Source organism: Beta vulgaris, chromosome 9 (genome assembly GCF_026745355.1).
Source record: "Beta vulgaris subsp. vulgaris cultivar EL10 chromosome 9, EL10.2, whole genome shotgun sequence".
Classification (NCBI taxonomy): domain Eukaryota; kingdom Viridiplantae; phylum Streptophyta; class Magnoliopsida; order Caryophyllales; family Amaranthaceae; genus Beta; species Beta vulgaris.
The window spans coordinates 39,428,841-39,442,733 of record NC_079210.1 but is presented as its reverse complement, the minus strand read 5'-3'; the positions used below and the strand labels follow the sequence as shown (position 1 = coordinate 39,442,733).

General features: G+C 32.2%; 1 protein-coding gene across 1 annotated transcript; it reads right to left on the bottom strand.

Annotated features, from left to right (window-relative positions):
* Positions 1 to 476: 476 nt before the first annotated feature.
* Positions 477 to 3,612, bottom strand: LOC104883132 (protein IQ-domain 26). Its single transcript, XM_010667586.4, has 3 exons — positions 2,978 to 3,612; positions 1,570 to 1,749; positions 477 to 1,313 (listed from the first exon to the last, which is right to left on the bottom strand). The coding sequence occupies exons 1-3, from the start codon at positions 3,377 to 3,379 to the stop codon at positions 723 to 725; spliced, it is 1,173 nt and encodes a 390-aa protein (XP_010665888.2). The 5' UTR covers positions 3,380 to 3,612; the 3' UTR covers positions 477 to 722.
* Between the last annotated feature and the right edge of the window lie 10,281 nt (positions 3,613 to 13,893).

Genomic DNA, 13,893 nt, shown 5'->3' with positions numbered 1-13,893 from the left:
CTTTTTGTTTGGTTTAACCTCTCATCAATCCCTTACCATTACTTGATGGTAATGGATTCCCCCAATGTGTTACCTTCCCTCCCCCTCAAGTAACAAGATCTAGTACTTGAAGTTAATGGTTATACTTCATTTCCATTCATTGACTTGAGCAAACACTCAATAAAGGTAACCATTTTTGTTACCATTCCCCTCTATTTGTATCCATTCCCTTTCCATTCCATATCTTGAACCAAACGACCCCTAATTTGATAAGACTAACAAATGGGGGATTGTATTTCCTTCCGTATATGATATTTATTACTTAACACTCAAACCAAACAATTAGAAATGAAAACGCTTATTAAATCCGTGTCTTACATCAAATTTTTATATACCAAATACCCTCTAAGTGAGATCAGAAATGGGCTTATGTTTGCTTGAGAATATAACCACCACATAGCTTACCAAAAATCAGAAAAAAAAAAAAAAAAAACTCATTCTAATGAAAATTACTTGATTTCTTTAGAATATACAATCACCCTGTGTTTCCAGTCTTTCACTAATCAGTTGCATGGTACGTAAAAGCTACTAACCTACTGAAAAACATAATAAAGACTAATTAAAGAGTAAGAAGCTCTTAATTCTCCTTCTCTACTCTACAAATATTTCTTTGCTTCACTACTCAAATTAAATCACAAAGGGATATCCCTACATTTGGGGTGAAGGGAAATTGTGATATATTTTCACAAGTTCAAAGTGTCTTGAACTTGAGAACTACATCTTTGCATTCTAACACCACTAATGCTATTTCTTGCTGCCATTATCTCATCCAATGATAGCCTACTTTTGTTCCGGGCCTCGGGCCTTTGCTTAGGTGCACTCTGAGACCTTAACTTGGCCCGAAACGATTGCGTATCCGCCATGTAGCTTGGAGAGTTGGAGTAAGGCCTAAAGAAGCTATCCCCACACACACTCTTGGTGGGTGTAGGAGGACCATTTGATCGAGCCGAGTTCGAAAATCGAGGTGTACTTTGGGCTGTTGAGATCCGACATTCATCCCCATAGAAGCTCCAATCATAGTCTTTGCTGGGTATGGATACCCGGCCCGGATAAGGATATGGTAGAGGTGAAGACATTGTGGGGTATTGCATATCTTCCCCACTAAAATCATACAATGAAGGGTTGATCCTCCTAGATCTTGATCTAGGCTTATTATATGTGTCAATCTCAACAATTTTTGGACTCCCTTCATATGCATTGTTATATACTCGTTCATATGAAGTTGATAGTCTCTTGCTATGGAATTGATCACTTCTAGTTTCATCCAACCTTTCCTGGAACCAAAAAAAAGGACATAACTTCACACATTAGTCACCAAAGATGCAATATAAGGACATCGATTGAGTGACCTTAAGGATTGCCAACCCTCTTATTATTGAATTTTTATTGGTTAGGAATACATTAAAACATTATTTTTATATCTCTTCTCTCCTCATTTATTACATACATATTAATATTTTATTCTTATGTGTCTAAGAGGGTTGGCAACCCTAAAGGTTACTCAAATTAAGAGCAAACTCCGACATTTACCATCGATTTTCGTGATCGGTTTTGGGCTAAATTAGCCCTTTGAGATCGTACAGATGCCTGAGCTCTAATGAGGGCCTGCATACTATGGAGAGTTGCTGCAGCTCGCTTTCGTACAAGGTATCCTCTAACATGAGCTTGCAATTTTACCAGCCCCTTTAAAGCTTTAAGTGCTCTTCTGGCCTATTTAGTTGATCACAATATTAAGTTAGCACATCTCCCTCTAAGGAATACAGTATAAAATCAAAGGCGTTTGGCTCGAAACAAATCAAACATATACATACTCCTTCACATCACTTTACAGCTAGCACAAGCAGTTTTACCAAGGATGTCTTGACCTAGTGGTTAAAATTGAGGTCTGTGAATGATATGTCACATGTTCGAATCCCCCCTATCCTTCTTTGTACGGCCTAATAACTAATTGCTAGACTGGACATATCCCCCCTCAAGTACATAAAACAAAGCTAGTTCTTCATTGTGAGTATTTTTTTTCACCAAGAACAATAATGAACAATTATGGAGACAATAGTAGGCAAAAAATTCAAAACAGAAAAAAGTAGAGGGAACTTGCCCAAAAAGAAAAGGAAAAGAAAAACTGTTACATTAAGTTTCAAATTCAAATATAGCATGATAAGGTCAAAGACTCAAGAATAGAGGGAGCAAACATGGGAAAGGAGAGAAACAAACCTACTAAAAGTTGACCAAATACCTCTTGAAGTAGTAACTTCAAAAACCTTTTTGAGTTACCACAACACAAGTACCTTTTTCTTACCTCTAGAAAGTGAGAAAATCATGTACTCTTCAAGTTCCAACAAACTTCATAGATATGCTATTCCTTTTTCAAAACTTTCATCAGTACACACACTCACACTTTTGGAAATAAAATTAGCAAATTTAATTTGGTACTATAAAAATCTAACTAAAACAGTTTACCATATTAGAAGATCAAACAAACAGACCCTAGAAAAAAAACCCTTAAATAAGTAGCAAATTAACAACCCAAATAAAAGATTCAACACAATGTTTTGAAAAAAAAAAATCTACAGTAAAAGATCAACGTTACAAAATGCAAAACCCACATCAAATTTAATTCATACTCCCTCGTCCATATTGTTTTTTTCTTTTTTACACGGTTTTTAAGATATAATTTTGACCTTTAATATCTTCAATCTCGTATTAATAAAAAATATAAAAAGTTGATATTATAAAACTACACATTGAGATGAATCTAACAAGATACACATGAATATGTTTTTTATATATACAAATGAGAATATCTGGTAAAAGATTTTAAAATTTGACCTACTAAAAATAAAATAGATATTATATTATCGGACTGAGGGAGTATTATACACGACTAACACGAAATAAGAAGTAATCAATTAACATTGGAAAAAAAAAACCCACATACCAAATAACCCCTAAAAAGGGTTTGAATCTTGATAGCAGCCATTCTGTCTCTTCCACCAGCAGAAAACAGAGTTCCCCTGCCTTTGCTAGTTAATCTAACAACAGCAACAGCTGCTTGAGCTGCCGCAACGGCCGCATCGGCCGCTGCGGCAGTAGCAGCAGCAACAGCAATAGCATGCTTAGTTTGTTCAATTTCAGTCTCACTAATGTAATTTCTAAACCATTGATTTTCCTTATCTTTAACTTTCTCCTTTGTTGGTTTAGTAAAACTCCACCTTCTTTCAACCATACACATTTTATCTCTCTTCAAATCATCATTATTGATAGATTTAGGCGTTTTTTCCTTGTCATTTTGCTTCTTCATCCCTAAAAGTGACTTCAACCAACGAGTTGCTCTGCCCATTTTTACTCTGTTTTTTTTTAAATTTTTGTAGAAGAAAAAACAGGGGAGAAAAAACAGTTTATAAAAAGGAGGAGAAAGATGGGTTTAAAGTGTTAATAAAGAAATGTCAGAGGGTTTAACATGTTGAAAGTTAGTTCTTGAGTGGGGAAGTTGTGGGTTTAAGCATGGAAGTGAGAAGAAAAGGTTAATAAAACAGAGGTATCAGTTTCGCAAAGTGGTATCAATAGTATTTATAGAAGCAATGGATTTTAAAATGGATCCTCTTTTTTATAAAAGAAAAATTGGAAATTGGAATTGTTTAATAGGGAAAATGAAGTCTTTCAGTTATTTAATTATTCAAAATGTATGATGATGCAATGGAGTCAAAAAGTCAAAGAGAATTGGGTGGGTGTTTTTTCTTTATTTTCAAAGGGGAATAATTCTCTTATTAGAGTCATGTGAATACATATTCTAAGTTCTCTTCACCTTAATAATTTGAATTGAATTAATTTAAATTGAGCTGAACTTATTAAATTTGATTGGACTTGATTGAAACTGATGAGAATTTATTGGACTTGATTGAACCTGATTGGAACTTATTGGACCTGATTGAAACTTATAAACCTAATTGAAACTTATTGGACTTGATTGAAACTTATAAACCTAATTGAAACTTATTAGACCTTATTGAACCAATTAGAACTTATTTGGCCTTATTTAACAAAAAAAATTGATGAATAATAACATAAATACTATTTCTCAAAATTTATTATAAGATAATAATCATTAAAATTTATCCTTCAAAAAAAATAATTATTATTAGTTATCTCTTATGATTAACATCTTAAGAAAAAAAAATACTATTTATATGCTTGCCTATTCACAACTTTCACCACTAATATATCTAATAGTGTTGTTTTGATATCATAAAACACTAGTAGGAAATTAGTTAATAACAACTATATCTTTCATTGTTGTTAGTAACGAAAATATGTTATATCTAGTTATTTAAAGACGAATTGCGAAATATTATAATCATGATAATTATTATTGTTAACTTTTACTTGACCATGATTATAACTTTTTTAATAATAACATAATCGGTCAATAGTAATATGAGTAATAAATTAATAGATAGTATTGCAAATATAATACTATATAATTATAGTAGTACTTTAATTAATTTTTTTAATAATAACATATCAGTTAATCGTAATGTGAATAATAATCTAATGTACAATATTACAAATCTAATACTATATAATACTATATAATAACCATAGTGGACTTTAATTGAAATAATTCAAATTTATTGATTATTGACTATTGGAACTTATTGGACCTGAATAGACCTTTTTGTAACTTATTGCATTTGATGGAACTTATTGGAATTTGGACCAAATTGAAACTTATTGCCATGATTGGACCTGAACTGAACTTATATGATCTGAACTTATTGGACCTGAAACTTAATTTATTTAGGTGAAGAGAACGCACCTCAATACTCCCTCTGTTTTTTTATATCTTTCTCACTTTTCTGTGCACATCTCCCAACGCACATTTTTGAACTTAAATATCTTTCATTATATATTAGTAAAAATTATAACGATTGAATATTAATAATGTACTAATTGAGACGAATCAAATAAGATCCCACATGACTATATTTTTTCTTATAAATTGAAAAAAATTGAGAAGATTCTCTCTCAGTATGAATAGTGCCAAGATTCTAAGTGAGAACAATAAAAAAAACAGAGGGAGTACCAATTATCTATATCATACTCCCCAATAATACAAATATTTAATAAAATAATAGTCACTAATGCAAGTATAATACTATATAATTATTGTGGTACTTTAATTAAAATTCTAATAATAACATAATCAGCTAATAGTGATATGAAATTATGGATAATAAAATAATAGACAATAATACAAATGTTTGTTGAACATTGACTATTTGGAACTTATTGGACCTTATTAGACCTGATTGGAACTTATTGAACCTTATTAAACCTGATTGAAACTTATTGCATCTGATTGAAATTTATTACACCTGATTGGAACTTATTGGACCTTATTAGACCTAATAGGAACTTATTGTCCTGATTAGACCTTATTGCAACTTATCTGAACTTATAGGACCTGAAACTTAATTTTTTAAGTTGAGGAGAATGCACCCTTAGTGATGGCCACTAGTGCGTGCGGGGCGGCCAGACCGTGGGCTGTAGTGGGCTGGACTAGACTGAGATTTCACGATCCAGGTTCGGACCGTGAAATTAATGGGTTGGGCGGGATGGTCCGCGAGTTGAAAAATCTTGACCCATACCGGCCTGTTACCGGTTTTCATGGTTGGGGAAGCGGTTCTGGCAATTCGTGGGTCTAGTAGGCTGGACCGAGTTGGCAGGCCGACATGAGAATTTTTTTTCAAAAATTATTTGATCATTGAAATTATTCATTATTGTTACATAAAAACTTTAATATAAATTAAAATATATACAATTATTAATATATGTGAATAATTTCATTATTTTTGAATTTGGTTTAATTATAATATATACAATTTGATAAAAATATATACAATTTGATTAAAATATACACAATGTGGTTGAATAATTACTTGGGCTGGGCCAGCCTGGTTCATGGGTTGGGTTGGACAGTCTTTCGTGGATCGGGCTCAAAAAATCAAGCCCACGATCCACCCACCAATTTCGCGGTTCGAGCTGGGCTGGACCGGACTTTTCGCGGTCTCAGACCACAAAGCCTAAGAGGCGGGCTGGGCTGGATGGATTGGATTGGCCCATATCGTTGGCCATATCTACTCCCTATGATTGTTTTGTAATTGCAATATTTTGATTTTTGCATTTGTCATATAATTAAACATTACAGATATTATCTATTGTAATTTTTGTATGTTTATATTATCAAAAAATATAGTCAGGATTGATGTATAAATAATATAAAATTAAAACATTGCTTATAAAATTAATAATGTGGAAAATATGAGAGTATCAGACAAGAGGTTGTTAATCAAATTTGTCTTCTTCCCCATAGTAATTTTTACCAAAAATATCATGGACAAAGAGTTATTATTAATTGTGAAACTTTGTTGGATGACAATTGATATACTTCCTCCTCCGTTTTATAATAAGTGAAACATTTTTTTAAAAAATCTTTCAATTTTGTTCGTGCTCAATACTTGCTGTAAATCCTTGCTCCTTTTTTGTTTTTTTTTTACTTCTGCTCGATAAGCTATTCTTGTAGCTTGACTCAAGTTTGCTCATCTTAATTTTGAATCTCGTATTTGCTTACCACATAGACTACCAAAAATTAGAGTACATATTCTTACAAAATACATTAAAATTTAGAGAGTATCTTCTTTTTTCTTTTCTTTTTTTCCTTCCTCTTTTTCCTTTTTTAGATTTGCTTTTTAATCTGACATATATCTTGTGAAAGTGTGCATTATAGGACAAAAACAATGGTCAGATTAAAAGTAAAGCTCTGATAAATTAAGGTAATGAAAACAAGAAATTAAGGACAAAAAAGAGAGAAAAGAAATTTTAATTTGCCTACTACAGCTACTGCCATTTTAATCCTCAAAAAGTTTATAGCAAACATTAAATTAAACGAATCAAAAACTTTGCCTCCCTTTCTCAGTTTCAAAAAAAGGGTTCCTCCACCAATCATATTAGCTAAATTTTACTTTCTTTTCTTTCCTTTATAGAGCAATGTACCCCACCCAAAAATGCTTTCTTTTTTTTCCCTAAAAAAAATTTGCTTTCTATTTTCAATAAAAAATAAATTTAAGCTGCATTACAATAAAGTTAGAATATTAGTAATAAAATTTTTGAATAATGGAAGAAGAGAGAGAAAATTGTCATATGAGTTTTTTCAGTGACTGACAATCCCGTGAACAATTTCAGTTATGTTTCTCTTCCATTTTTTAAAAAAGAGTTGGTATTTTTTTGACAAAATTTTCAAACTATTTACATAAATTAAGGAAAAAAATTCAGACTTTGAAAACCATTAATGACTCATAAGTCATAACAGTATAATTAATTGTATGAAGAAGATGGCAAATGAAGCTTTTTTTTTTAAGTTCTGATTTTTGTTTACATCTGGGTTGTTCTTGTTCATAAAAAGTTTCATGCAAAATTGTACCTTTTAACTTTTATTACTGAGATAATGTTGCAGAGGGGGGAAAAAGGAATTTAATAATTGTGGAAAATTAAAGTTCAGGGCATTGATAATCTTTCTACGATTTGATGGCAGTGAAGTGAGACTTTCCATTTCTGCAGAATATCTCTGAGTCTATCATGCTTTGGTGAACATTTGATTTGGAGGGTTCTTTCTTATTTTTCTCTATGACTCTATTTTCCTCTCTCTTGCTTGATTTGAGATGGTTTTGGCGTTTATGTAAGATTTGGAGTGGGTGAAATTAATGATATTGAAGGTGTCCTATCAAGTAAAGATAGCAAAACGACCCGACAAATTAGGAATGGGCATGGTTCAGAACAGGGATGGCAGTAGGGCGTGTCAACTAGGAGACTCGTTCCATCCAACTACGGTGGAAATGGGTCTAAGTTTGGTGGAGATGGAGGGAGAGATGGGAATGAAAATAGTACACATAATGGGTGATGAAGTGGGTGTGGATTTTATCCTATACATGCCCCACCTCTTCTTCATATTATGCCCTAGTCTCTATTGAAAAACGTATTAGACTATTTATTATTATAATTTAATTTAAATACTTATATTATTAATAATTTTATTTTGCAATTGTAGTACTGTCAGATTGTTTGGGATTATTGGGAGAATAGTTGCTGGTATGAAGTTGGTACAACACGGGTACAATACTACTTCCCTTACATGTTTTTTAGGGATCTAGGCAAAGTTTTCGACGATTGAGGATTTTGTTTCGAAGCGATTTTTAGGAACGACACATAATAATGACAAATTAACAGGATTATAACAGGCAAGAATTGCAATCACAAGCAAATGTCATATAACATGGATGCAAAAGTTTCAACCTAATTGCAGTTCTATGTTTGAAACTATTGGTCAGATTTAGGTTAATTCTGAAAGGACCATGAGTAAGAGATTGATCCCACGCTTTGTACCCTTGTTAAAGAGGTGGCCACGTGTAAGACGCACTCCAGGAGAACAATGCCATGGTTGGGTACGTTTGCTTATCACTAAGATCCAACATTATCACTCATGGATTTTTTCGGAAGGACAAAGCGCAAACCCCCCACGGGTGATCTCACACGTAGAACATGTGCTAATGAGGCAAGGTAGATTGTCCTTATAGTGACTTAAACAATAGTCACGCATATGTGAAACTGCAATGTCATTCTAATGCATAAAAAGAGTATGAATCGTATTTTTCGAGTTTCACCCACTCATTGAAAAAAAAAAAATAAGTTTTAAAAGTCGTAACTTGTGAAGTCGCCAAATTGTAGGCGCGTTTTTATTTCGCCTACACGGGATGAGCGCGTATTTGTATTTGACTACCCCACTGTAAAGGTTTTTGTATTGAAAACATTTTGAAGTGGCCAACAAGACTTTAAAGGAAAACTCATAAACCTAATTGATATTGGAAAATCGCAGGGATAAATTAGGGACCTATCCAATGTAGATTTCCCCGTATAGACTCCATAGATGGTCAGAATGAACCAAAGATTGAGTTCGAAGGTGAGGGTACAAACACGATCAGGAACCATGTTGCCCATTGCTAGCCTCTACTTAATATGTATTCATTTCAATGTTTATGCAAAAGAATAACCACATAATGTTTTAATCACCCTAAAAATAATTAATTTAGGTTGGTTCAGGAAACACATAAAAAGACTATTTTTTAATGATATGTTATTATGCAATCAATATTAAACGGAACCTAATATGTTGTCCAAATTAATCTGATTAATGTCATAACAGTTCTTTATGTCTTGATTAACAAAAATAACATGTGTGTGATAAGAGCAATAAAGCAGGACAAATCATATAATATGCATAGAATAATCAGGCAAGCATATTATGATGTATGAAAATAAATAAAAAGAAATACAAAAGTTTAGAATATATAGTAGAACGATTTTATATTAAAGATCTACATCAGGAAAGAAAACAATTAGTAACTTCAATATGATAATAATTAATTTATTCACGGGCCCTCATGATTATATCGTAGCTCGGGCCTGCAAGATTGACAACCTTCGGGATGAGTAATCGTGAAGCCTGGAAATCTGAATGACTGAAAGTATGTAGATTTGAATGTGTTTTGTGTCTGAAAGGTATGATTTATTGTAGGGAGGTTATGTGTTTCGTAAAGAGGTCGTAAGGTATTCGTATTATAAAAGCCGAAAGTTGTGTGTAATCTGTCCTTAAATCTGCACGGAAATCAAACCTATTTATAGGCAAACAGAAATGTGCCTTACGCGCCAGCTGCGTCTGACGCAGGATGACATGTCAAGCGCATGATGCGGCATGCCCAATAGAAAGCGTACACGTGGTACATGATTCAAAAAAGGTAAGAAACAAAATTGCGCTTCATGTAGAGCTGTGCACCAAGCGCACAACACAAGTGCCACGTGTCCGGAAAAGCTACGCCTGACGCACAGACGTACGCTTGGCGCACAACACTACGCCAGGTGCATAAAGCTGGTGCACTTGGTAAACCAGCCTGACTCTTGATTCTTTACCAGTTTTTCTAAAACGCGTTTTATAAGATTTTCTTTTATCCTTTAATTTCGAAAATCTGATTTTACGGGATAAAATCTATTTTTATCTTTAAAAAATATCTTTGAAAATATTTATTAAAATAAAATGATTAATTATTATTAAAGAATTAATTGGGCTTTTTAAAGGATTGGGCTCAAATACAATTAATTATCATGAATAATTAATTGGGCTTTAAAATAAGACTTTAACACTTTTTGAAAATATATGAAAATTTGAGTTACATTTTTGTATTATGAATATATATTTCGATACTTTCTTGATTTATGCAAGGTGGAGTGTTGGTACTGAGCTTTTGCTGACGTGTGCTTATTTGTTTGTATTTATGGTTGTTCTTCTTCCCTTTTGGGGTTGAACTTGTGATGACCCTTATATACCTTGTCTAATGGTGAGCAGTTAATACTAGAGCTTTTTTATTGTTGGATTCACGATGTTTAAGGTAAGGACGAAAATTCTTAGAGAAACTTTGTATTCGAAGAGCTCCAAATGTAAATTGTACTTGGGTTTAAATATGTATCGGTTATATTTTACTTGTTAAAGTTTTGGTTTCAAGATCTCTTAGATTGGTTTGTATTTTGTAATATTGATTAGTTTCATTTGGTTTGATTCCCTGTTGAGGTTGTTCCGCAAAAGCGTCGACGAGTTGGGTTTTGAGAATGAAAATATTATATTTTATTGAGTTTATGAACAGGCTTAAATTATTTACCATTTTTTGGTTGTACAATTTCAAAGGAATCTTTGTCGAAATTTTGAGTCATATTAGGAGATATTTTGGGGCCTTACAAATACACCAAGAAATAGACCAACCTTTCAACCGCCAATATTAAGTTAGTCTAAATCCCCTCATTGAACGCCCCCCCCCCCCTTCTCCCGTCTCAAGTGGAATTTTGATGCCTCATATGACCCAATAAAAGATTATCCAGCCATTCAAAGAGTCCTTCGTGAAAGTAAAGGGGTATTCATGTGTGTTTTCTCCTCGCCTATTCCAATCACTAAAATCAACTCGGCCGAAGTCTTCACCCTCAAAAAAGCTCTTCAAACCACCCTATCTTGCAAGCATGAGGATTGTCATTCCATTACCATTGAATCCAATTCTCTCAATGAAATATCATGGTGTAACCATCAAAGTATTGGGCCATGTAATCTTGGCTTTCCCCTGAACTTTATCTGGAAATCATTAAGATCTCGTCCTTCAATCTCCATTTTTCACAAATGTAAGGGGGAAAATATGGTTGAAGACGCCCTTACAAAAAAGGGCCTAACTAGAATGGATGAATTTTTGGCCTGGTTTTAAACCTTTAAGTCGTTTATTCTAATTGTAGCTTGTTCTAGGCTTTCCAGTCCCTTTGGGCCCTATGGTCACTTGTATGTTGTAATACGTGCTAACCTACTGCTATGAAAGGAACCAAATTATCAAAAAAAAAAACTTCTATTTAGCACCTCTTTTCCAAAAGAGAAATCCTAACCTAATCAACTATATATGCTCATGAGCAACTCGAAACCTTAACGAATTGAGTCGAGTCGAGCGAGAGAATTTCAATCTCGATAAGAAATAGCTCGACTCAAACTCGACAAGATACCTTAGAGAGTTGAATCACGCACTGGTATGCTCATGACCGACTCGCTCGATAAGCATTCCTAAATGTTGTGTTTGTCTTCTATATATCATTTCTCATTGGCAACCTTGTAATTCCTGGTCATTCTCATGACAAGTTTAATTTAATTAAAATCTACCAAATTACTAATAAAAATAGATGATTTTCGAGATTGTAAACAAAACAACTGAAAAGTCTATTAAAGAATGCAGGAGGTATTATTGTCATTGCTATTATTATAAATGTCATCGATATCATTATATGAAACTATTAGTGCTCAAGAAGAAGAATGTTCTTTTGGCATTTGTACATTTTCTTTTTTATATTTGTTCTAATTACAAATTTTGATATGCGATGTTCTTTTTGATGTTGTACATGTAACAAACATGACAATAGTATATGATGTTTATTTTTTAAGCAATTTTGGCAAAATAATATGAAGTATATGTTAATAGTTTATACTCCCTCCGTTTCATTTCAATTGTTACACTTTGACATTTTACCCTATTCACAAATTGCACTTTGACCCTTGTTTGTGATTTATACGTCAATAAAAACATAGTCATGTGAGATCTTGTTAGATTCGTCTTAGTATGTATTTTAATTTATCAATATGTACTTTTTATAATTTTTACAAATACAAAACTAGAGATATATATAGTCAAAGTTTTGCATTGGCATGCGTGAAAAGTGTAAGTGTAACAATTAAAATGAAATGGATGGAGTATAAAACATGAGTAGCATAGGATAACCTAATGGTGTTGGCATCATGTTCAAAAATTTTCCTACAATGGATTTCAACCTATCTCTAAAAGATAAAGTTTATATGGAACAAGACAATTGATATAAGAAGAAAATTTAACAATTTGCTCAACTTCATATGATTATATATATTTATACGTTTATTTATAATAAAAAAGAACAATTTATTGATATAACAAAGAACATGTTAGTTAAATCCAAATATGTCATCGATATAAAAGTAACATCTCTCTAGTATTTTTAGATTGTGTTCTTTAAATAGATTTTGTATGTTCTTTCACTATATGTTTTTTTTAAGGCAAAATTGGCTTCAACACCACAAACTATGGTGATGGTGCATCTAACGTTACCAACTTTGACTAGTAGCCAAAACACCACAAACTACTGGCCTGGGTGCAGCGAGTAATGTTGTTAAAATTGAGATTCTAGTTTGAATCGAAAACAACCTTTAGAATCGAATCGTAGAATCGTAAGATTCTACAAACATGTATAATCAAGATATTGCACTCAATCTTCATTGAATATGCTAAAATTGTAAGTTAAAAGACCTAAAAATTGGAAAAAATAGTTGTTTACCCACTATATTGACAACAACTAACAATATATATCTCTTCTTTTCTTTGTTAGCATGATATAAACTTGCGAGATTTTCGCTAGTCAACAGAAATGTATAGAATCGTATAGAATCGTGAATCGAATCGTCTACCATATTTTGAATCGTAAAATCATAAGATTTTAAGATTTGAATCGCGATTTTGATATATGCTCACGTGACTTAGTCTTCTAATCAATAAAAAAAATAGTATAAATGAAAGAAAAAGGGTAAAATGGAAAAAGAGTTAACACGGATACCTTGCAATTAACAAGAAAAAGTTAGCTCCAATTTCAATTATGATACTCGCTACACATAGGCCAATAGTATAAGGTATTTTGACTACTAGTCAAAGTTGGTGATGCTGAGTGAACTTTCTCTGTAGTTGCTGGTCTCGAGGCCAATTTTACATTTTTTTTAAGATCATTATATGTTTTTTTCATAAATATCTAAATTCTTATTATAAACAGACCTTGTACATGAACAATATGTTCTATTTACCATGAACAATATGTTCTTTTTACCTAACATATGTGTTCTTTTATTTTTAACTGTATATTCATATACTAATGTGTTCTTTTTATAAAAAAACAAAACTAATTAGTCTATTATTATTATTATTATTATTATTATTATTATTATTATTATTATTATTATTATTATTATTATTATTATTATTATTATTATTATTATTATTATTAAAAGTTGTGCATGATAATAAAATGATAGTAATAGTAATACTAGTAATGAAATACTCCATCCGTCCCATAATATAGTCCTTGTTTCTTTTTTACACGGTCTCCAAGGCGTAACTTTAACCTTTGATATCTTCAATTTCGTATTAATAA